Consider the following 23,159-nt stretch of genomic DNA (forward strand, 5'->3'; position numbering starts at 1 on the left):
GCCAAAAAAAAAGAAGTTTTGGTCCCAACGTTCTACATATTGATTGATTTGATTAAATTAAAATGTAATGTAAAAATGATAAATTTGCTAAATAAAAACTGAAATATAGTGTGGCCTTGCTCTAACACGGTTCACCTTTCTCTGTCTCACTGTTTCAGGGATTCTTTTTCAGTGAAAATTTGCAAGTTTTTTTTTTTTTTTTTTTTTTTTAAACAGCCCACTGGTCCTGCATCCTGATTGGCCTTAGATTTTGCCAATCAATTGTCTCCATGCCATATCTCTTGTGCAGAATGGGTTCAGGTCGCCAAATCTACTAGAGTTTTTTTTAATCAGGTCTTTGTTTTCATTCTATTATATTGGATTTGTTTTTCCATGAAAGTTTGAGTTTAAATAAGAGAGAAAAGTGTCAAAATGTTCATGTCTGAAAAAATATATGTGAAGTGTGTAGTGAGGAGTTTTACAGCCAACATCTAGAATTATTGTAAATACTAAAGTTGACTACTTTGCAGATTTTCGCGGGATCTTTTAGAACAGAATTCCTGTGATAAACGAGGGAACACTATCCAAGAAATCCTAAGTTAAGCCCAAGTCTTGGTTATGCATCAGTAAACAAAGGTCAGCACATAAAGAAAAGACCTTTACCGTCTCAGGTTTCACTCTGGTGTCGTCCCCTCCTGTTGACGACATGATTCGAGGTACATGCTGTGAAAAAACAAACATAATAAGATTGTATGCATTTATTTCATTGTGTTCCTACATGGGATATTATGAAAATGTATTGAGTTTGTTGCTGCGTCTGTGCTGACCTGCTGGCCAGGTGGCGAAGGCCTCAGCTCCTTTTTGTCATCTCGAGCCGGAAACAGAGACTTGAGCAGTTTGGGCATTTGAGGAACCAGAGCTTTAACTGAAAGATAAGAGGCAGCAAGCCCTAAACGACCTGGGGGAGGGCGGGAGGGAGGTGAAAGCAGAGAGGAAGAACAAAAAGGAAGGAGGAGAGGAGGAAAGCAAGGGGAAAAATAAAAAAAGAGGAGGAGTTCCGGGAAGTGAAGGAGGTGTAGAAGTTTGAGACAGAAAGTCGTAAGCGAGCTCAGAAAATGGCAAAATCACAAAACAGTGAAAGGCTGAGAAGCTATACCTGATACAAACACAGCTACAGATGGTTAAACTATAATAATTCATTGATCAATATTATTCTGTTCACCTCTGCAATAAGAATGAAATGAGCTTCTGTCACAGTGACTTAAGAGAAGGTCTAACAAAAATATTGATCTCAATATTAGACAGAGATGAGAAGACAGTCATGACAAAAACATGAAATGATGTGAAAAATGACGATGGGACAGATGCAGACTAGACAACATTGAAATGTATTTAAAATAAGCAGAACTTGGAAAGTGAGAATTTCTGGAAATGATGTTAAAAAAGGAGAACTGATGGTTAAAGTTGGCTGTAGTATTAATGAGCTCAAATGAGGAAAAAAAGACGATGCAGAGAAAAGATGTGCAGCTGAGAGAATGATACTGATGAGTAGAGCAGATGTTAAGAGAGGTTTACCTTGTTCTGGTTCTTGCTGTGGTTGGGGGCTTGAGCCAAAGGGGTTGGGGGGTGAAGAGGAGATGGTACAGGTGGATGGAGACGAGGCTGGGCGGGGGAGAGTGCGGTGAAACTGAGAGGGCATGAAGATGTCCTGCTGGCTCTCCCATCGACCCTGAGAGGAAGACAAAGACGAGTCAGGTGTGATTGTGGTTCGGGAGTTTATTCCAAAGACGTTAAGATCTATTGATACTGGATTCTAAGATCTGACGGTCAGCTTGAAAACTATCTTTTTAAGATTAAAATGGTATTTTTTAATACTTCTTTATTAAAATTGTGTTGGATCAGAAGCTTATGAAAATCGGGGTTTGAAAAAGCTCAGGTTTGTGACAGCAACTAGCTTGAGCAGGGCAAAGTCTGCTTTCTCTGCTACAATTCTGATGCATCCTACTGCATTCAAATAGATCCATGTCTTCATTTTCTTCATCTGAGCTGCTCTCTGGATCAAAACTGCACGGCTGCAAAGCTCCGATATTGCTTGATGTTTTTTTTTTATTTTATTTTATTGCTATGCTAGCTTGGGCTTGGGAGGCACTATGAGCCAACTCCTGCTGCGCTGAAGAAAGTATGTCTTAAAAACTACACAGCCTTTTAGATGTTGGCTAAAAAGGTAAAGTGTCCACCCTGAGACTGGTAAATTGTGGATTCAAATCCATGGTTGAGGCAAAACAAAAACTTGAAATGAAACCAAATACCTCCCTCTTTCACACTCAACTGTACACTGTTTTTTAACATGTACAGTAAGTAATTCTGCATGGGTAATGCCACACTCAGTGCAGTTCTCATATACAGTCAAAGGTGACAACTAATTGAACTTAAACTTTCAACATGAAAAATACAAGTTTGATATTTGTGAATACACAACTGCAAATTAGTTAAAACATTTTGCTTTTATGATTATTCCAATTAAACCCAGACTGTATTTACGAATTAGTTTACAGCAAGACAAAACTAGTGGAAGGAAAATTGAAATATTGTTTTTAAAGTCACAGTTCAGTAAATAGTTTTTGTCCATTTTTACCAATTTTTTTGAGGAAAAATTACATAAGAAAAATTAATTTATACTTGCTTTTTCTATAGATTAAAAACTGTTTTGATCAAGAAACACTTGACGGTTGTTAACAGTTTTAAGTAATGATAATAAACTATGTAAGTGTGCAAATAAAGTTTGAGAAATATTACTTTAAGTCATCAGTTTGAAAGTGTGTGTGGAGGGGAGGTTTACCTTATCATCAAGCAGGCAGGTAGTGGACAGGTCCTGTCTGCTTCCAGACAGCTAAGAGACAAAAAGCATAAAAGGAAAACATGTTTCTGTAATTCACTGTAATGTGTTTTTTTCTCTAAGAACCATCAGTTTATCTCTGCTTTACCCTGTGGACTGAAGGGGAGCTCAGACTGCGTCTGCTGCTTTTTCCTCTGCCAGACAGCTGCTCCTTCACCGCCACTTCCTGAAAGCAGAACACAAACTTCTCCATCAGCCTGACAAGAAAAAATGACGGCTGTCTGGATAATTTACCTGCTTACTAATGAAATGTAAATATACAGTTTACCTGTCGGAGTCGATCCAGGGTCAGAATGTTCTCCAGACTCATGACGCTGCGGAGATATTTCTCAATGGCGGCCTCGTCGTCAGCCGACTGGCTGTTGTGTGCGCTTGCAGCGAGGTGGGCCAGCATCTCCCGGTCCTCTGACCCAGAAGCATCCTGCTGAGATACAGCGACATCAGCACTTCACTGTCTGGATGGAGAGAAATGCAGACGCTGTTTTCTTTTAGCTTTACCCCAGGAATGTTGGAGACCACCTCGAAGGTGACCCCACAGCCAGGGATGGTGCTGCGAGTCGACATCCTTCTGAGGAAGTTGTGGGCAAAGCCCTGGCGGCCCGGGTTTACGTTAACGCAGATCCTCTTTCTGAGCACCAGCTGCATGTCGGCGGGATGGCTGAGCTGAACCACCACTCTGACGATCAGGTAGACGCGCTGATCCGGCCACACTCCCCCACGGCTGAGCTGGGGACACTCGTGAACAGTCGAGTCCCAGGAGGCTTCAGCTTTTACCTGAGTTACAGAGAGAGTTCCAGATGAGATGCAGAGTCTCAGGATACGTTCCAGAAAGCAAACCTTTACCTCTCCATCGTAGTGTTTGACTATCTGCAGGTCGAAGAAGTCGTCTTCATCTTCTCCGCTCAAAGTGGCGTCCCAACCTCCAGCTTCAGGAACCTCAAACTGTTCTTGGGAGCTGAGGTCGTCAGCTGGAGATGCAGAAAAATTAAAATAAATGCATTTGAGGGTAAAAAAATAACTTTCAGGTATTCTGAAATATGACTGCTTACGTTTAAGGTCGAGGAAGAGGACAGGGGTGTGATTCTCCATCCCAGGCAGAGGAATCCTGTGAATGGACACATTTGCCCTTAGCCTGTCCTTTACCTTTATGAGGTTTTCAAAAAAACATGTTTTTTATACAGCTGTGAACGTTAACCCACGCAGTTAATTTATTATTGCTATTTTTCTTGGTTTAGATTGCTTTCTCACAAAAAGTGGACTATTTGATCCGGTGAGTTGTCGCCAGACCATGTGGTAACACAACAACGCATCGCTGAACCTCGACTGCAGCAGGAAAGAAAAGCAATATAAATGAAGAACGTCACAAAAGGTTACATAAAGCATCAGTTCAGAGTGAAAGTTCATCTCTTACTGCTTGTTTTTGTCCAGAAGATGAAGACAGATATATTTTTTATTTTTGAACAGCCTGCACAGTGATGCAACTTTTTTTTTTTTTTTTTTTTTTTTTTTTTTTACGTCTGCAGGTTCCTTTTTTATTGCTGTATGTCAATATCTTTGTTTTCTTGGAGTAAAACTGCAGGTATAAAAAGTCTTTAGAGTTCTGCTTATCTTACTGTTCATGTGTTTTGTGTTCACAATTTACACTTCTGTGTTAACACTTGATTAATTAAAACATTTCAGACAATAGAAATTAAGGAAAAATGTTCCCTCTGGCTTGTTTTTGCTCAAATATTGTCATATAAAATTCACCAAGTAAAACATTACAATTAATTGTGATTAATCACAATCCAGAAGTGTGATTAATCTGATTATATTTCTTTAATTGGTTGACCCCATTAATTAGAAATAAACATTCTAAATGTACAGTTTTGTGTGTGATTTTATATTGTGATTATTTAGAGATAATACGTGATTATTATTGCCATATCCTGTAACTAAATAAAATAAAAAATAAATCAAGATTAATTTTCCCCCCAGATTTGTGATTAATTAGTCTATTTCTTTTAATGAATTCCCAGCTCTAACTTTTTATCCTACCATTCGGCTGGAGCTCCAGGAATGCCGCTGCCAGCAGAGGGCACCATGACAGCATTTCTCTCCTCCGTGAGAGTCAAGCGCCACTCTAACAGCTGAGCTTCTCTCTCCATGTCATCCTCTGTCTTTTCTGGAAACAAAAGCATCACATTTCAAACCCAACGTCTTTATTTTGACTATAACTTCAAATTGTATTCACTCATTTACCTTTTACAGGAGAGAAAAGGGGTTAAATAATTAAATGTTTTGGCGTTACCTGCTTTGCTAACCAGACTCTGCAGATGTTGGTCGAGGTATTCTTGTCTCTTGGTGAGAGCGGCTAACCACTGCCGCCTTAAACGCTCCAGATCTCTCTCCTATGACAAATACCACTCAGTGAATGACTGAAAAACTCCATGAAATGAGCGAACAGGAACATTGTCTGAAGGTAGCGGTACCTGGTAACTGTCCATCTCGTCCCCCTCTTGGATTGCATTGGTGTTTTGGATCTCCACACAACCCACCGATACTGAAAGCACGATCTCTGAGATCAAAGGCATGGTCCCCGAGTCCTGCACTGAGCGAACATCCACCTGAATGCGCCTCGACTGGCCCTTGAGGTGAGGTTGAAAGAGGTTACAACAATAAATCCTTAAATAAAAAAAGATCTTCTCTGATGCAAACAGGTAAATCATCTACCTGCCGCAGCTGAAAAATCCCTCCGGTCCGAATATCTCGAGCGGGGACCACCTCCACCGGGACAAACTCTCCGTTTTCATTAATCTCCAGAATTTGAATCCATAGTTCAAGGCGGCGTGTGACCTCACTCCACCTGCAAAAAGCACAGATTACTCTCACATCAAAGCAGCTTCCAGAGCACGAGTCAGAGGCGTCTGTTTACCTGTCTCGCAGAGTACGCGTCTTCGCCTGGATGATACTGAGGTCCCACAGGGCCGGGTTTCTTCCTGCATCGGTCTGTCTGTGTCCATACACCTCAATGGCAACAGCTCCTTCAGTGAGGTACTCGATGAAATCCTCTGATACAGACACCGCCAGCTCCTACAAAGCTCGAAGAGATGGGTGTCATATGAATTATACATTCTAACATAAACATGGACAGAGTCAAGTCTTCAGCTATTCCACCACCTTGCAGCTGTCGAACACCACCATGCAGTGAGGGTCCTTCGAGCTGGGGGACGAGGATGACGGGTCGACCTCAGGAGCCACAATGAAGGGCTCGGGCTGGTCCCAGAAAGAATACTGACAGAAGACAAAGTTGGAGAGGTGCTGAGGGAGACCTGTGGCCTGCAGGATCTTAATCTGAGGAGAAAATATGAGAACATTTTCATTTAGTCATTTGAATACAAGGACAGCTTGAATTCAACAGCATTAAAACATAAACTAAAACATATTTGGTAAAAATGAAGAAAGCTACAGTATTTAATAATCCATCTCACCATGCAGACCAGTTTGCGGTCCTCCACTTCAGAGTCATGGTTGTTCTCAGGTTCTTCTCCTCCAGCTATGCTGTCTTCTAAGAAGCCTCCAACCCTCACCACCTCCACATGCAAGCGTCCGGCAACCTACCATAGAGAGAGATGAGGAACAACCTCACAGGTCGGCTGCTTTGCATTCACAAAACAGTTTAAGGCTGCGTTCACATCAAATGCCATTTAAGTGTCCGAAGCGCCCAGAAAAAAAAAATCTGCTCACCTCTCCCTTTTGGTTGATGATTGGAACGGCGTACTGCAGCTTGACATCATAGAAGAGACAGGAAAGGAAGACATTGGCCACACCGATCAGGGTGTGGTTTTCCTGCTCGTCAAAAAAGGGATCTGCTCTTCGGAAATATGATCTCATCACCTGAGAAAAACGGTGAGCACGGTGTTAGGAACTCTTCGTTGGCGCCACGCCTTCTCTGATGTTATTAACAGGTCGAGAGGCAGAATTGTTAAAAACACTTACTGGGTTGTCTTGGTTATGGAGGAGATAGTCTTGCCACTCTTGATAAAGCTCTCTCATGTCAACCAAACGGTTCTCCATCTTCTCCAAACTCCAGATCTGCTTCCCTCGACATCGCCGCCGGACCTGGATGGCGGGTTCACTGAGCACCGCATCCCTCTGCACACACAGACGTCGTCATTCGCTACAGGAATGAAAGGTGTGAGTAGAGATGTATGGGGTTCTCCTTTTTAATGAGGCAGACCTTGCGGTTTGCATTGAGATTGTCTGCAGGGATCTGCAGGGTGACTTTGTATTCCGTGTGTCGTTCCAGCTCATCTGAGATGAAGCAGGCTTCCTGTACCAGAAGGTTTGCTCTCACTATCTGCTCCCTTAACCTCCGGAGGCTCCTCACCAGCACCGCCTCCCTGCAGGATGAGGAGGAAAATAAGGCAAACAGGAACACAACAACAAGACAAACATTTTTTTTAATCCACACTCACCTGTCCTCACTCCACTGCCTCAGCCTGCTCTGAGCACTGCTTGAATGGCTCATCCCTCCCATGCTGAGCCTCTCCATGCTGCGGTAATGGGACTGCTGTCCGGGACCTTGCTGACCCGTCATCTGTCCTCCGGACTGGCCCATGGACAGACGATCAGGGTTAAGCTTCTTGCGAAGCTGCTGAAGCTCCTGCTCGTACATCTGCCTCTGCCTCTCCAGAGCAGAGCGCTTCTCCTCTTCGTGCTGCCTCTCCAGGGACTGGAGGACCGCCTGCATGGGGTCTGATAACACATAACAATGATGAGTCAGCGGGAGAAACCCAAAGCACCGGTGTTGAGCCTCGCAGGAAATGAATGTGAAATTCTCTCAACTCGGCTCACCGTTGTTGCCCAGAGCTTTCATCATGACCTCTGTCTGTGCAAACTCGTAAGAAAAGCTGACTTCACTGGACACTTCACTCCCCGTGTCGCCGTCTGCATCCAGCTGCTCGCTGCTGCCACTGTTCTTCATCACGCCACCTTCCCCCTCCTCATCCTCTGCCCCCCGGAAGCGCCGCTTTGGCAGGTTTATCCTTAAAGTTACAAGAAAAGTCGATTAAATAAATACTCAAACTGGATGTGGACCTCATCAGACAACAACAGTGGAAGTTACCTAAAGAAGTGGTTGTTCCCCCAGAGGATTCGGTCACCATGGTGAAGTTGCAAAGCACTTGATGCTGGAGAACCGTTGACACAAGTTCTGTGAAACCAGCACACAAAGGAACATTAAAGAACAGAAGTAGGTTTACTCTCCACATAGAGAAGCTTTAAACAAACTTAATTGTAACTGTGTGGAATTTTTAAGAAAGTATAACATCTTGTCATTTTCTTAAAATCCCACTCCAATCATCTTTTGATCTATTTTTAAGCTTTCCCAGTGAGTGATCTTTCATTTAGGATTTTTCAGACTCAATGAAAAATCAATTTCTCGTTTCTGCAGGTCGGCAGTAGTTCTTTGGAAATTAGCCTCTGAGTTGTGGGCGGGACTGTTGGCACGGAGCAACCCCGTCCCCCCTTCCCCATCGATGGAGTAATGTAATTTTTAACCTCTTGTCTTAATTTTTTAAAAATACATACTTTTGTTTTGTTTTCTTCAAGATGCAATGCACCAGAATGCACTTAGTTCATATGGGCATATAAATGAACGCTGGGTTATAAAAAGGACTCAATGACCAAATGTTTAGATATGTTATACATTTGTGTGTGTGTTTTTAAGTACTTTATATTTGTTTTATTAAATATGTGTTTTCAAGATTTTTCCCTAAAAATTGTCAACTTTTTTTATCAACTTTTATTTTGTCTTTTTTCCCATTTTTACTGATCTGAAAATGATGACTCTAAAACCATGAAACGATCTGAACTGTGAGTTTTGTGATCTGTTGTAGTATACATCTTCATTTCTTTCCAATTGTTATTTTTTACACTTCTGTATCCTTCGTCTTTGTAAGCTTTGTCTTTGTACAACAGAGTGTAAGTCATCTCAGTCAAATTCCTGCTGTGTGCACTGACTCTCGGTCAATGAAGCTGGTTCTGGTGTACATGTTCTGAATTCAAAGCCTTCTTGTCACAAGTCTAATTCTACAGTCAAAGTCTACAAAGAGGGCGAACAAAGGACCCCTTAAAGTCTCTTACCGAGCGTTACGATGAGGCGTGAGAAAGACGGTGCCCTCCGCTGTGATGTCAATGACGCAGTGCTCTGCCTGGATGCCCATCCCACACAGCTGAATGTCTTGGGAGTCTGCTGAGCCCACTTTAGTGTGATCCTGGAGGACAAAATTAGAGATGGTAAAACTTGTATACAACTGAATTAGAAATGCACATACTGCTGGGCCTGGAATAAAACATTTTTTTTTGTTTGTTCTAGTTACGTACTTTGTGTAAATAGGCTTTATGTAATACAAAACATTAATTGAGAGCTTTCTAAGAACTGTTTACCTTCAAGTAATACACTAAGAGTTCATTAAGAGCAGGATCAGCATTGAGATTGACAAGAAAACTCTTATCATCTCCAACTTTGATCCCTGAGGATTGTAGTGAAATCCCCAGACTCTCCAGCTGCTTCTGGCGCTCCTGCAGTTACACAAAGCACAGAATGGCGCAGTTAAGAAATAATGTATATAAAAAGATGTGGTAAACAGCTGATGGGTTTGCATACTTGTGCGATCTCCTCCGTTTTGCGGAGCTTCTCCTCCCAGGTGACAGTCATCTCTTGGATCAGCTTTTCAGACTCCTCCAGACGTTCCTTCAGCTCCGGAGCTTTCAGGGACTGGAGACACAACAGCCGATGAGAGCGGGAAAAGCTGGAGGTCTAATATGATAATGGAGAGCAGATCTAACCTCTGCCTGCGTCAGCTGCACTCGCAGCTTCTCCACTTCTTCTCGGAGCTCCCTGATGATCCGAGCGTTGGGGTCTTCATTAACGACAGCGTGGTTAACGATGCTCTTCGCTCGGTCGGCGTATCGTAGCGTGGAGAGAGTTTCGTCGTAGTTGTCTGCTGCTGGGCTTACTGTGGCGACCATGGCAGTGCGGCTGTTCCCTCCCAGGCAGTCCTGGAGGCAGGAGCACTCAATCATGAAATGCTTAAGTTCCATAAACAGATGAAATGTTGCATTTTCTGTTTGCGATGCCCCAAAGTTTTACCTTCAGCAGCCATGTCAAGACTGAGTCTCTGTAAGGAACAAACTTGGTCTTGTTCTTGGCGGTTCCCTGCTCAGCGAGAGCAGAAATCACCAGGCCAAGAGTAGTGAGGGACCTTAAAAACACACAAAAACAACAAGATTCTTTATTATTATGAATCATAATTTTGCTCCATGTAACCAATGTCAAACATTTTGGTTAAAATTAAAGTTATTCTGTAATAAATATCTCAAGTAACTCAATGTTTAAAACACATAAGTGCAACTTGGTCCATTTGTGCAAATATAAACTTTAAGAAGCAAGTTTATTAAAACTTAAATCCTTTCCTTGAACTGCAAATTTAAATCATCAGCTGCATAATCATTTAAAATCATAAAAAATAAAACTGAGCAGAAATTGTTACACCAGGGAAGTCTGGTCTACATACACAGAAGAAACCAAAGTTGTTCAGACGTTTTTCAGTTTCTCTCCCTATTGGCAGTAAAAAATCATAATTTATATGGATCAGGCGACATGGTTTCAACATGACAAAAGTTTTCAACAGTTATAAGCAGAAAACACCTATAAAAATCTGAAATAATTTAATTTTACAAATTGGCAGTAAATCATTTAGAAGATGGGCTATCTAAGACCTTAGTTACATGCACTTGTACGGGAGTAGAGGTCGTTTCAATCGTTTCAATTACGATTCAGGAGGCAACGATTCAGTTATGAAACAATTATCAATATATCCTAGATCTAAATTTTTTAAGAAGCTTTTCTCTACAAGACACTACACCAATATTACTTACTTTTCTCCACCAAAGTGCACTTTTAAGTTAAGACAAGATAAATTAACTTGTTTAACTTTTAACTATAAAAATTCTCACATGAAAAATATTGTTTGATAATCTAACATTTTTCACGGCATCAGAAGGGAAAAATATTGTAAAAAAATTTAAACATTTTCGCTCAATGGGATCATCAAATTGTCAATATTGACATTTCGTGAAGGCCACCTGCTTGCTTCATATATACTTTACCTGCAGACAGCTCGAGTCTACCCATGGGGGCAGTTGTGATTATGGACTATGATATTGTTTAAACAAGTCTGTAAACTTATATTTTACATTTCTAAATGTTGCGTTGTGTTTGTTCATTTACAATTGCTGCAAGACCTCTAAAAAATGAACCAGAGATTAGGATTTATACGAGGTATTTAGGAGTAAAACTGTTGGTTTGTGTAAACCTAGGGGTAGTGTATGTTGCGTGAAACACAACTTGTCAGATCTAAGGGTTACTGAGTTTATATTGGGCACATAAGGGAGGAGGCGCACAGATGTAAGGTGGAATTTAAAAGAAGCAGATGAAACAAAGGAGAGGAGAACAAACAAAGCTGTAAATAGAACAGAGCAGAACTGTCAAAGCTCTGCCACAAATTGTCTTATGAGCATCTAAAATGTGCACTGCAGAGAAAACAGCAACATTGACATCACAGATTAGTTCTATTCTGTTCCTTACTTGTTGATGTTGCTGCCCTCCTTTAGTCGTTCTCCTGCTGCTCCGGTTTTTGCGGCTCGCTCACTCCCAGCCAAATCCACCAGACTTAAGCGACTCACCTTCTCCCCACTTGTCTACAGACACAATAGGCGAAAAGAAAAGTCCCGCTATTGTTACTTAATACCATTTATTAGAGAATAGAAGCAGAGGTTGTTTTGGGGGATATATTTGAGTTTGTGGATCATCTTGTCTGTCAGCTCTTATCAGTTTACTCACGTTACCCCTTCAGGGTAGGAAGAAACCTTAAAGATGCTCTGGCCTAATGCTTTGTTGTGTTTTTTGTCTGTAATTCTATCAAGCTGGTAGAAGCTGCATCACCGCTCAGCTTCTTGCTGACAGTTTCCTTCTGTGAGCTGTTGAAGGGGAGGATATCAAGTCTCTATCTGGGACTGTTCTGCAGCTGACAAGGAGGAATCTAACACCTGATCGCCACCTGTGAGATCCGAACACAGGAAGTCAGCATTACACAAACAGATGTAGTGACCTCTCAGTTGTCCGCAGATTTTGTTCCTTTTCAAAATGAGTGTTTTACAGCCATGAGTGCACACAGATGTCTAATCCGACCCTCAGTAAACCTTTCCAGAGTGACAGAAAGGAGTTTTTTGTCAAAGTATTGTAACCTGAGGATGTGTGATTGTGTACCAACGGGGTTTTCCAAAGTTCCAAAAACAAAGGTCTTTTCCTGGGATAAGGGTAGTAAATGTGTGAATGAACATCTCAAGGGTTTCCTCTCACATTTCTTTAAAATCAGTAAAAAAGATTAAAAAAAGACACTCAAAGGCAATTGAAGATAAAGTTCAACAGCAGAGATCAGCGATACAGATAAGTCGCAAACCAGTGCAGCTCTGACCCCAGGAAAATATTTAAGGATGCTGTTATTAATTAAGGTACACATACTGGCTCTTTACTGACTGCATGAAGACTATACTCTGATTGTCTAAGAGTGTATTCAGACTGGACACAGTTGCTCCACTTAAAGTGAACCAGTTTTCCCGATAATCCGGAACAAAGTTTCAGTCAGCGAACTCTGGTCTGGAACCAGGAGCTGTTCTCGGACCCATCTTTTGAGGTGGTCTCTGTTTCCAATCGGATTGAACTTCAGTTCGCTCTGAAATTCCTCAGTCTGAATACAAAGCGGTACAAGAGCGGAATAACTGAACCTTAACAGCCACCGTAGAAGGTTATTAGCGGACAAACGTGGAACAGCAATGCAACAGCAACTCACTGGAATGTGATTAGATGATAAGTGAACAATCTTGGCAAAGCGCAGCATCTTCATCCTTCTCTTTTTATTTTGACCAGCCCCCATAACTGCTGACCAATAGCTGCAGAGATCTTTAGTCACGTGGTTTTGTTTACAATTTTAGGTCTGGAACAAAAATCTCTGGTAGCTCCTAGACTGACTACAGACCAAACGCAAGGTTTAGGATTTGATCTGGAACAAATCATTTTTCCAGTGTGAATGCACCCTAATTCTCTTATTTTTAACAGCCAAGGCTGATTTCAACGGGTCTGTCTGTGGTGCGTCTCTGTTGGGTCGACTCAAAAAAATAGAACGTTCATTAATCAGTCTGAATGTTTACATCGCCTTCATCATGTCTGCATTCGACATCCGTCTCTCCACAACAAAACACAAGCTTTACATAGGAGTCTTATTTCCAGTCCAATGATGTGTCAATTTCACGCAAAAAGCCAGTAAAACATATTCTGATTTCGAAACATAAACTTCTGTTCTTCTTTAAAAATTGTATTTAATATTTAAGGTGATGTGCCCGCGTGATAACCATAGACAGTCTAATATTAAAGTTTAAATTTGGCGTCAGGCTGTACCTTACTTACCCTTGCATGTTGTATAAATGTTCACTAAGACCCGTCGCCGTAGAATGCACATAGAAAAAATGTGCATTAACATTTTGGCTTATGGGCTCACTGAGAGTTCTTCAACTTTGATATTTTGTGCAGGCCACCTGTAAAGATTTGCCCGTTTCTCACTCACAGACAGCAGTATCAGTTGTGACTAAAAATACAGCTGTGCAGGAGAGAAAATAGTAAAAGCTCAAGCAGGTGATTCTAAAAATAAAAGTCCTTTGTATACAGACTGGAGTTTAAGTGACTTTATAAAATCAATCATGACTGACAAGAAATCAAGTGTTTTTCTACACGACAGTTACTTATTGAGCAGCTATTGACTTTGCTGCTGGATGAGGTTTCCTTTGTTGGATGGGTCAGTTGATATAAATCCTCTCCATTCAGACATACATGCACCACTGGGGGGCAACAATGAGCCCCTGAGGGCTGTTGAACAGCAGATAACCCTCTGAAGACACCTGAGCTTTTTATAGCACTTTGAAAATAGTGCACACTTTTGAAAAACTCTAGCAGTAAACAAAAGCTTGGAGTGAGAGGAGAAAAGAATAGATAACAACACTGAGTCCAACATAAAGTAGCAGAAAATCTCCTAAAAGTCACTGCAATGGACACAAATCTGTCCTAAAGAAGAGGTTGAGGAGGGGAGTTCTTAAACTTGAAGGACGGGCTAACTGTGAGGCTCAACAGTCAAACACTAAACACTCTGAGTCAGAACTGGAAAGCCGAGCGACTGACTGGGTGTGTGCTGAAAACAGAGCCGCTGTATCAGCTGACACACTCACAGTCATGCCTGTGAATTATTAACCGGATTTGCGAGCAGATAGAAATAAGAGCAAGCGTGGCAGGGAGGGTAAAGCAGGCCGGTAAAAGAACAAGAGTTTTTTTTTTTTAAAAGAACCAGGTCACACTGCTGAAATGACATCATCTCACTCCTGGATCACAGAAAGAGCTAAAACAAAACCAACAGAAAATATTACATAAACTAACCTATTTTTTTACAGCTATTTCATCCACTTCCATTTGTCCAGTCTTTTGAAAAGCAGCTTTGTATAGATGGGAAGTCAAACAATAAAGTAAGAAAGACCTCTCTCTATAACTATGACTTAAGAGTGGAAAAAGTGAGTGTGGAGGGTTGTGTAAGTCACTTATATCACGTATGTCGTCTCAATGTCAAAGCAGCAGAGACAGTAAGACTCAAAAGACACTTCGGTGTGTGTTTGGTGATTAACTCTCACCCCAGACTGCAGGTCTTTGAGCGTGTGCGTGAGGATGATGTTGAAGACGGCGTGCGATCGACTGCTCTCCTCGTTCATGTTGGTGGCGGCGACAGTGCGAGATTTATTCCCCTCTGACATTAGAGACTCAATGTCCTGATGTGAGACAAACAACTAGCATTAGAGCACATTTTATAACTGTTTGTTAATGTCAAACATTATATGTATTATATGTTAGGAGCCAGTTTTTCCACAAAGGAGAGCAACTGGATGAAGAGTTTGTCTCATCCTGATTATCTTTAGATCTATTTTGGGATAAAGTTTTATTATTTTATTAAACACCAGCTAAGGAGCATCAAAGGGCTTTCATTTCTCCAAAACTCTTCTCTCAAAAGATGTGATGCGTTTGAGTGTAGCAGAAAATGTCAGGGATTTTGATGATAACTGAGTGAGACAAAGCAAAGCAAAACAAAAAATAAAATAAAAAATACAATATGGAAAAAGATGCTTACCTTGTAACTGGCCACTGCTAGTCGTGACAGGCCATCAACATATGGACCCAAGACTTTGTGTTCCCTCACTCTCAGCGTCTGTCTACTCCTTAAAAAACAAAAGGTTTAAAATCAGGACAAGCAGAATGGTCACTGATGGAAAGTTCCAGCAGTCCTGATGACCAGCAGCCTGCACCGACTCTATTAACATTTGACCCTGGTTTTAACTTGTTCTGGACATGAGAACTTCATCATTCGTGAAACACACGGCAAAAGCGCATATGGCTGTCAGATGGCGTGCTCCTCTTTGGCCCGTTTTACCGAGGTTAAAGGTTTTTTTGTACTGAGTGAAAGTCAAAGGTTATGGTGTCTGGGGCAGCAGACGGAGGCCTGCAGTCCTGATTTATTGCTGACCTGCTGGACATTAACCGGCTTCAGCCAGAGGCCGCGGAGCGGGCTGGTAATCTTTTCATGCACTGACCACTGCACGCCACCACAGCGAGCACAACTTCCTTTATGCTAATCTGCCCTTTGGAGCCTCACTTCAAATGAAGCTAATATATTCTAAAGTGAATGTTAGCAACTTTATGAAACCTCAAAAAATCTGAAACATTTCCAATATTACAAAATAAAAGCTCCAGCGAGACTTAATAGTATTAGTTTATGTTTGTTTGGAGTTTCTTTAGTTTAGTTTAGCAATCAGATTGTTTATATTCTGATTGATTTTATGTTTTTGGACAATTACCGGTGTGAAGCTGTGTTGTGATATTGGGCTAAATAAATAAAACTGAACTGAATTGATATTAAAGCTATGCCTAACACAAAGGGAAATTATTCCGTATAAAATATTATTAAATGTGTATTAAATGACTCTGCTTTTCAACGAGATTTCACTTGAACAAACAAATAAATTAGCTTCTGTTTACTTAAGCAGGATTTAAAAACTCACTAAAAGGAAAATCCTGTTTTTTGGTGTTTTCAACATGTTCTTGTCACATTTTTCACATCATGGAGAACACATATAAAACAATTTAAGATTAAAACTGTGTTTCTGAGTATTTCTTTATTCAAATCATGTTAGATCGGAAGTAGATGAAAACTGTTTGAAAAATCTCAGGTTTGTGACGCTTCTGTGCTACAATTCTGAAGCATCCACTTGAAGACAAATCGATCCATTAACATCTTCATTTTAATCATCTAAGCTGCCATCTAGGTCATAACTGAAAGCTTAGATATTGCTTGCCATTTTTTATGTTAATGTTAACTTGGGCTTCTGGGGTGCTTTTTTTTAACCGAGAAAGAGTCCAAATAAAGGAATACTGGAAAATTAGCAAGGCTAACTACTGCTCAACCCAGCCCTGCCCGCAACAAAAAGCAAATTTCTAAAAAGTTCCTGCAGCTCTGCAGAAAATGTGCCTTAAAAACAACACAAGCTTTTGGATTTTAGCTAAAAAAAACAGCACAATCATAATGAAAACAATAAAAATTAGTGTTGGAGAGGGACTTTAAACACTGCTGTCATAAAAACTCAACTTAAGAGAAATATTACCAAAGGAATCAGAATAATCTGCTTAAATTATTTTATTGATTCACATTATAATTAAGAAGCAACTCATTTTGTCAATATCAGGATCTTTCAAAACAAAAACATCCAACAAAAATGGTTTAAAAGGTACATACCCTTTGGGATCCAGCAGATCTCGAACCTTCTCGTTGTAGATCTCCATGTAGGACACCTCCACAGTGAAGCTCTCCCCCTCCCGCTGCTCCTCCTTGGTCCGCTCAAACAAAGCACTGCAGAGGCGAGGAATCAGCCCAGGCTGGTCCCCTGAACCCATCATGGTGTACGACTTTCCTGAACCTAAAACACACAAGTAAGCATTAAATAGACAGATGTTTGTGTTATGTGTGTTTGTCACACTGACTTACACAAGAAATTAACATAAATATTAAGATTTGTTTTTCTTTTTTGGATTTTTTGGATTAAAAGACATCCACAGTCACAAATTTAAAGGTCATATTTTAACACTTTCTGCCTTGTTTTTCTGCATCCAGTCTGGTATCTCTCTGCTGGTATTCAGTTTACTTTGATGTTTTGCCTAAAGGAACAATCTATTCGAGTTTATGTCACAACTCATCCACAGTGACAACTACAACAATACTGACAACAGAGAGACATTCTAAAAATATCTTCCACATTTTAGGTGGTTAAGAAAGAGTCAATAAAACTATAAGAAATAATAAAATAATTATGATAATCATTTAAAAGGTTTTATCCAACAGCTTACCAGTTTGTCCGTAGGCAAAGATACAGGCATTGTAGCCCTGAAAGGCGTTGTGAAGGAGACTTTCCCCAAGGCACTGGAACACCACCTCCTGACCTGTAGAGACACAAACAAACATTCACTCTTATGCACTTTTTAAAATGTTAGTTTGTTGTGTTCTTCTGTCATAATCTTTAGAAATAGAAATATTACAGTCTTCTTAATAACTGACCTGCAAATCTTTCCTTATCCGTCTCATCCATGGACCAGAAGCAATAGTCGTAAGCAAAGACCTGAAGAGGTTCAGAGGGAAACCAGAATGAAGAGCATCATCAGATTACAACCAAGTGAAAACTAATAAAATGAATGAAAATGTGGTTAATCGAAATAGCAGTTTTTTAAGAGATTACGGGTGAATCTGGATCAAATTATATTCAAACAGGCTTTATATGAAACAAAAGACTGACTTTCAGAAATCTATAGAACAGGCTGTTTCTGGTGGTGGTTGGATGCCATCTTTCAGACACTAAAGTTTCTCTAAGTGATGCTCTTTTTTTGAAGCAGTACCAGCTGATAACTCATGTGAGCAGTCATAAGTAATGTCTTTACAAGTTAGAAACTAGTCTTATTCACCATTTCTACGAGAAAGAAAGATTTGAAATGTGCTCTATGTGTCATCATAGTTGATGTAAGAAAGTGTTGATACGACTAAAACATGAAAAACGCAGCAGTATCTTTGTTTAAACTGATGAGTCAGAGCCACAGATTAGCTCAGTGTTGAACATGTCAACATGTGTTTGGGTGTGTGTGATGTTACCTTGGACTGATTCCTGGTGATGTTGGGAAGATCAAGGTTCACAGGTATTTGTGGAGAGATAAAAAGAAGACACACAGAAAGGTTACGTGTACCAATCTTATAGGCCTAAATGTGAGAATCACAAACTCAGAGAGTGGTAAACTCTGTTTAGACCAGTCCCTTGAGGATATCAATACTTGACTAAAAAGCATTGTGTACAAAGGAAATGTCATCAACAGCAGGAGAAAAGAAAAAAAAAAAATCAGCAGATTTTATGTGTCTTTGTGTATCAAAAAGCATACTGTGCTCATCTCTAAGAGTCAATTCTTGTATTAATGTTAGTCGTCGACATGGTAAAGGATAACTGTGCTGAAGATTATAGTATTTCTATTCAGATGATGTCATACAACGCTACAAGGTCACGGTCCGGTAGAGGAACTTTTAGAGACATGTTAGACAGTCTGTGATAAAAGAAATAAACATTCTCTGTCTGACAGCTTTTGAGTAATAACCACAAAAATCTGTGATCTTTCACAGTAAATACAAGTAACACAATAAGTATCCCATAGCAGCACTACCACAAAAAAGTCCTTAACAATAACAGTGTAAAAGAAAGCCAAAGAAGAGCATTAAAAGTGCAGAAAAGCAAAAAAAAAAAAAAAAATGGTCAAAAACCTAAAATTAGGAAGTAAAATAAATGAAAACTTTGCATTTGACTGATACAAATATATTAAATCATTTATAACAGAACAGTGCCTTCACATTTTCATAATAAGTCAAACCTTGTACACTAGCAAAACACTATTACAAGATACATGAGTTAATATTCCAGTTATTGTTTGTATTTATTTAGAAGAATAAGACTGTAAATGTAAGTGTGATGTCCCAAAACAAAGAAAAGAATTAGCAGGGTGATTTCCTGCTCCGGTTTCTTGCAGAAGTGATCTCAGCAGTTCCTGCTTCTTTCATTTCATATCAGTATAAACAAGTGCCACTCAATATTAAAAGGTCAATGTTTGAAGTACTTTCAAGAATATTTGTGAGCTTTTACACTCAGTAATTGTGGCGTAAATTATATTTTCTCAAATACAGTCAAAATCTATCAAAATGACTATTAGTTGTAACCTTATTGATTAATTAAAATATGAATTGCATACACAGATGCACAAATTCTAGCCTTATTTGACTCTCGTGTAATTAAATGACTAATTGAATTTGGGTATAATTAGATGATGGGTAACTAAGAAAAATAGTAATAAATATTGAATGAACTGAAGTGTGAAAGAGCTCCCTATGGTGTTGCTGTCGTGTTCTACAAACACCCTCGAAAATATTCACAAGAAAAATCCTTTTAATTATGAATTTATTAATGGAGGTGAATTATTTCCTCCTTATTTGCAGTTCTCAGCTGTTCTCACCCACAGAGTGAGAAGATAAAGCCAGAGGTAAAACACAGTTAAGCCATTACACATTTAAAAACTATAGTTTGAACTTCAGGGGAGCCCTTTGCACTTCTACAAGGAGATTTAAAAGAAATTCTGCTACTTAGCAGACCTGTCAAAAGACTTACACCACTATGTCATTCAAACTCATCTACCGGTCTAACTACGCTGTTCTAAAAACAAAGCCATCTCTGAAAATATCCTCACACAAGTCTCTACAAATCCTGCTGGAAAAGACCGCACAGACTAAAACAAAAAACAAAAATTTCTCCACACCTGTTTTGCTTTACTCATGCACATTCTTAAGAAGCCACCAAGCCTGCAGTTCTAAGACAAGGCAGCCAACGATCTGTAGCACTTCATATTTCACCGATGCTTTGCTGCTGACGCTCTGCACGCTGAGCGTTTCCCAGCTGCACTTTAATTGATTCCAGTAGCTTTTAAAAATCAAGATCCAATTAACACCACTTCTCTAAAGTCCTGTTTTTAGATCATCAAGCAGTCTGTGCTGTCAGGCTTTTTCGCGCCTGCTAGTTTATAATTAAATGTACTAATAGTATATTCTTCAAAGAAGAAATAAAAGGGGGGTATTTTAAGTTTCAGACCAAATTTCTACTAAAACAGATGGACTATATTTCTTACAGATGTGTGATATTAAATTGTTCGACATGCTGCTTTCAAGATACTTTTGTTTTTTTCTGATATTTTCTCGGAGGCACTCCAGAGCATCTGACATGTCTCCCACGTCCAGAGGTCAAAGCTCCTTCAGGTTTTGACGTACATAATGGTGACAGCTGCCATGATTGCTTCATAAGCTATAGGAGACGGTCACCCAACTATTGCGCTCAAACATCCATACATGAAAAGAAAAAAAAATAATAACCAATGAGGATGGAGAATGGAGCAGTCAGGAGAGTTGAGACCCACCTCCCTCCGTCCTGAAACAATTCCATTCGCCTCGGCCTGTCGTTGTCATTTAAAAAAATTACTGAATGCATGGCTGCTTCCCCCCCTCCCTCCTTCATTGCCCCCCTTAATGTTCTTGCATTATTTCCCCCCTCCCTTATACTGTACAATCCACGGATGTGGAGGATGGAGAGAAGAGGTGAAGGTAGCTAGAGGGAGTAGAGAGGCTAGCCCTCAAACTGGCTTTTAATTCAAAGGTCATCATAGTAGGTCAGACCTTCTTGATGGTATACGTAGGACACAAAAGAGACTAAATCTCAAGCATTGGGACTGCTACTACTCTAATGATTACACAGATTCATCTTTGCATTTCCGGCTGCACTCCCAATCTGTATATCCAAGCACTAGAGCTTTATTATGCAGACTGTCTGAGACTGAGTCAGGGAAAACTGGGATGAGAGCAAGCCTGGGTCAAATTACCGACAGTGAATCATGCAAACATGAGAGAAATCGAAATGCTGAGGAAACAAAACCAACATACCAAGAGGATGCCAAGTTTTTTTTTGTTTTTTGTTAATCTTCCTAACTAGTCTTTTTTTATTTGTTTATCTCCTTTCGCACCATGAACTCAGTCATTGCAGATGTAAACAAACTAACATAAATACAAGATATGCGGCCACAAAGGCGTTTCTGAAAGGTCCTTGGAGACTGAGCTGCTGAGTCTGAACCACTGACGTGTGACAGCAGGCAGATCTTTGTCAGCGTGTGTCAACATCCAGTTTCATTAGTCCAGAGCAAACAGCCTCAGGTCATCATGCAAAGCAGAATCTGAGAACACGGCTGAAGGGGAGTTAGCGCCACGTTTATCAGACAAACCCACACAAAGTGGAATTCAGAGCCAGAATGGAAGGAAATTCCTGAACTTTTCAAAGCTTTTGGAATTGTCCACAATCCACAACACCATAATAATTGAATAGTGTCATCTGCTCTGGGAGTGGTGGTGATGTAAAAAGTACTTAAACTTATAAAATGCAGCAGTCAATAAACCAAAATGGCACATTTGTAATAAAAATAAATACTTTTAAATATTCCGGAATTGAATCTTTATAAGTTGTAGTCTCTACTCAGCTTCAAGAATTATTTTCACGAGAAAAAAAAATGTGCAAATGTCTCCAAAACTAAAACAAAAATATGTTTTGATCAATCCATAAAACCCTAATAACGGGCTAGATTATGAAAATCCCTAGATGTGTCCCAATCAGCAGAAAAACAAATATATCTCTGCTGTTCTTCCAACGAAATGAGAATAATACTACATGTCAACAGAATAAAAGCCATTTGAATTTAAATCTGAAACTCTAATGGTTTTTTATTTTTGTTTTGCATCACTCATTTACCTAAACAAAGCGCGGTTTGTAGAAACCCAAGCGAAGATGCCGGCGCCTGTTTTTGTATCCACACAGAACCTAAACAGAGCAGCTGTAGAGCAGGCAAATGAGCTGGCAACCTTTTTCATTGCTTTTGTTCCACACTGTGTATCCAACACTCACTATTGGCTTTATCTTGATTTAACTCTGTTAGAAAATGTATGTTGAAAGGAAACTACACCTTCAGGCATTACTAGCTGGGACAAATCAATAGCAAAAGATCCAATCAAATAGAAAAAAAAAATGCTCAGTAAAGGCAAAAAAAAATCGATATCACTAAAGATCTAGAAAACCTTAGTAAAGCTTTGCCCCAATTTACACTTAACGGTACCCTGGGTTGTCACTAGAGCCGCCACAAACGATAATTTTCATAGTCGACCAGTTACTGATTATTTTTTTCGGTGAGTCGACTAATCGGGTCATGCATTGAGCTGGATGTGAAACACACATCTTAACCATCTTTAGCTTTAAACTTGTAGTGTTTGTGCTATATGATTACTAAAATTAAAGACAATTAGAACAATAGCTTATTAAACTTTTAATAAATCCTGCAGCTTCTTTTCTTCGTTTGTTTCTGGCATTAAAACTAAACTAAAATCAAATGAGGTCAGCATCTGAAACAAAGGAACTATTTTCTCCAAAAGATTAAGTTTTGGTCTCACTGACTTAAATATAACAAAAGTACATTTTGTTGTTCTGAGCACAACTTTACTTCACTGTGACTCTTTATAATTCCAAACTGTATGATGCTCTTGCTGGTGGCCTGGAAAGGTAGCATTTCTGTGCATGCGTGTCAAAAATAATAGCAGACACAGCATTAGAAAGTGCGCACCATAGTTTCGAGTATAAAAAAAAAAAAGACTAATCGACTATTAAACTAATCGTTGACTATTTTAATTGTTGACATAGCCGTGACTAATCAACTAATCGTGGCAGCCCCAGTTGTTACATCACTCTAGTGCTGGCGGTGATATGGAAAAAAAATGTATTTCACGATATAGATTATTTTATATCACAATAATGACATAAATCATGATAATAAAGTATATTTTAAATTATTCTCTGAAAAAGAAATGATAAAAGTGTCATTTCTTACTTTTCTCTGACTTAATTTTTTCAAGGAACATGTAACTGATTAGTTAGAAATGGGAAACACTTTTTTTAAGTGCACGACAGTTTCAAGTTTCTTAGTAGAAAAACACAT

At 39.7% G+C, this 23,159-nt stretch overlaps 1 protein-coding gene across 5 annotated transcripts in view; it reads right to left on the reverse strand.

Annotated features, from left to right (window-relative positions):
- The window catches only part of kif13ba (kinesin family member 13Ba), a 38,098-nt gene that overhangs the window by 5,089 nt on the left and 9,850 nt on the right, over window positions 1-23,159 (reverse strand). For 3 of the 5 annotated variants that reach the window (XM_036211355.1, XM_024295594.2, XM_036211354.1), the window contains 34 exons: window positions 18,202-18,214; window positions 17,617-17,677; window positions 17,409-17,501; window positions 16,801-16,981; window positions 15,142-15,229; window positions 14,651-14,785; window positions 11,508-11,620; window positions 10,011-10,122; window positions 9,707-9,919; window positions 9,525-9,635; window positions 9,305-9,439; window positions 9,002-9,132; window positions 7,983-8,069; window positions 7,712-7,902; window positions 7,333-7,612; window positions 7,095-7,257; window positions 6,854-7,009; window positions 6,602-6,751; window positions 6,346-6,471; window positions 6,035-6,208; window positions 5,790-5,947; window positions 5,588-5,720; window positions 5,347-5,502; window positions 5,166-5,265; window positions 4,913-5,039; window positions 3,925-3,980; window positions 3,719-3,843; window positions 3,374-3,649; window positions 3,144-3,299; window positions 2,964-3,041; window positions 2,819-2,869; window positions 1,555-1,708; window positions 807-937; window positions 643-702 (listed from right to left, as the gene is read on the reverse strand). In XM_036211355.1, coding sequence (XP_036067248.1) covers window positions 643-702; window positions 807-937; window positions 1,555-1,708; window positions 2,819-2,869; window positions 2,964-3,041; window positions 3,144-3,299; window positions 3,374-3,649; window positions 3,719-3,843; window positions 3,925-3,980; window positions 4,913-5,039; window positions 5,166-5,265; window positions 5,347-5,502; window positions 5,588-5,720; window positions 5,790-5,947; window positions 6,035-6,208; window positions 6,346-6,471; window positions 6,602-6,751; window positions 6,854-7,009; window positions 7,095-7,257; window positions 7,333-7,612; window positions 7,712-7,902; window positions 7,983-8,069; window positions 9,002-9,132; window positions 9,305-9,439; window positions 9,525-9,635; window positions 9,707-9,919; window positions 10,011-10,122; window positions 11,508-11,620; window positions 14,651-14,785; window positions 15,142-15,229; window positions 16,801-16,981; window positions 17,409-17,501; window positions 17,617-17,677; window positions 18,202-18,214 — 4,474 coding nt within the window. The remainder of the gene's footprint in view (window positions 1-642; window positions 703-806; window positions 938-1,554; window positions 1,709-2,818; window positions 2,870-2,963; window positions 3,042-3,143; window positions 3,300-3,373; window positions 3,650-3,718; window positions 3,844-3,924; window positions 3,981-4,912; window positions 5,040-5,165; window positions 5,266-5,346; window positions 5,503-5,587; window positions 5,721-5,789; window positions 5,948-6,034; window positions 6,209-6,345; window positions 6,472-6,601; window positions 6,752-6,853; window positions 7,010-7,094; window positions 7,258-7,332; window positions 7,613-7,711; window positions 7,903-7,982; window positions 8,070-9,001; window positions 9,133-9,304; window positions 9,440-9,524; window positions 9,636-9,706; window positions 9,920-10,010; window positions 10,123-11,507; window positions 11,621-14,650; window positions 14,786-15,141; window positions 15,230-16,800; window positions 16,982-17,408; window positions 17,502-17,616; window positions 17,678-18,201; window positions 18,215-23,159) is intronic. The other 2 variants (XM_024295596.2, XM_024295595.2) reach the window with 2 other exon arrangements.

The sequence above is a fragment of the Oryzias melastigma genome, linkage group LG3 (genome assembly GCF_002922805.2).
Source record: "Oryzias melastigma strain HK-1 linkage group LG3, ASM292280v2, whole genome shotgun sequence".
NCBI classification, from domain to species: Eukaryota; Metazoa; Chordata; class Actinopteri; order Beloniformes; family Adrianichthyidae; genus Oryzias; species Oryzias melastigma.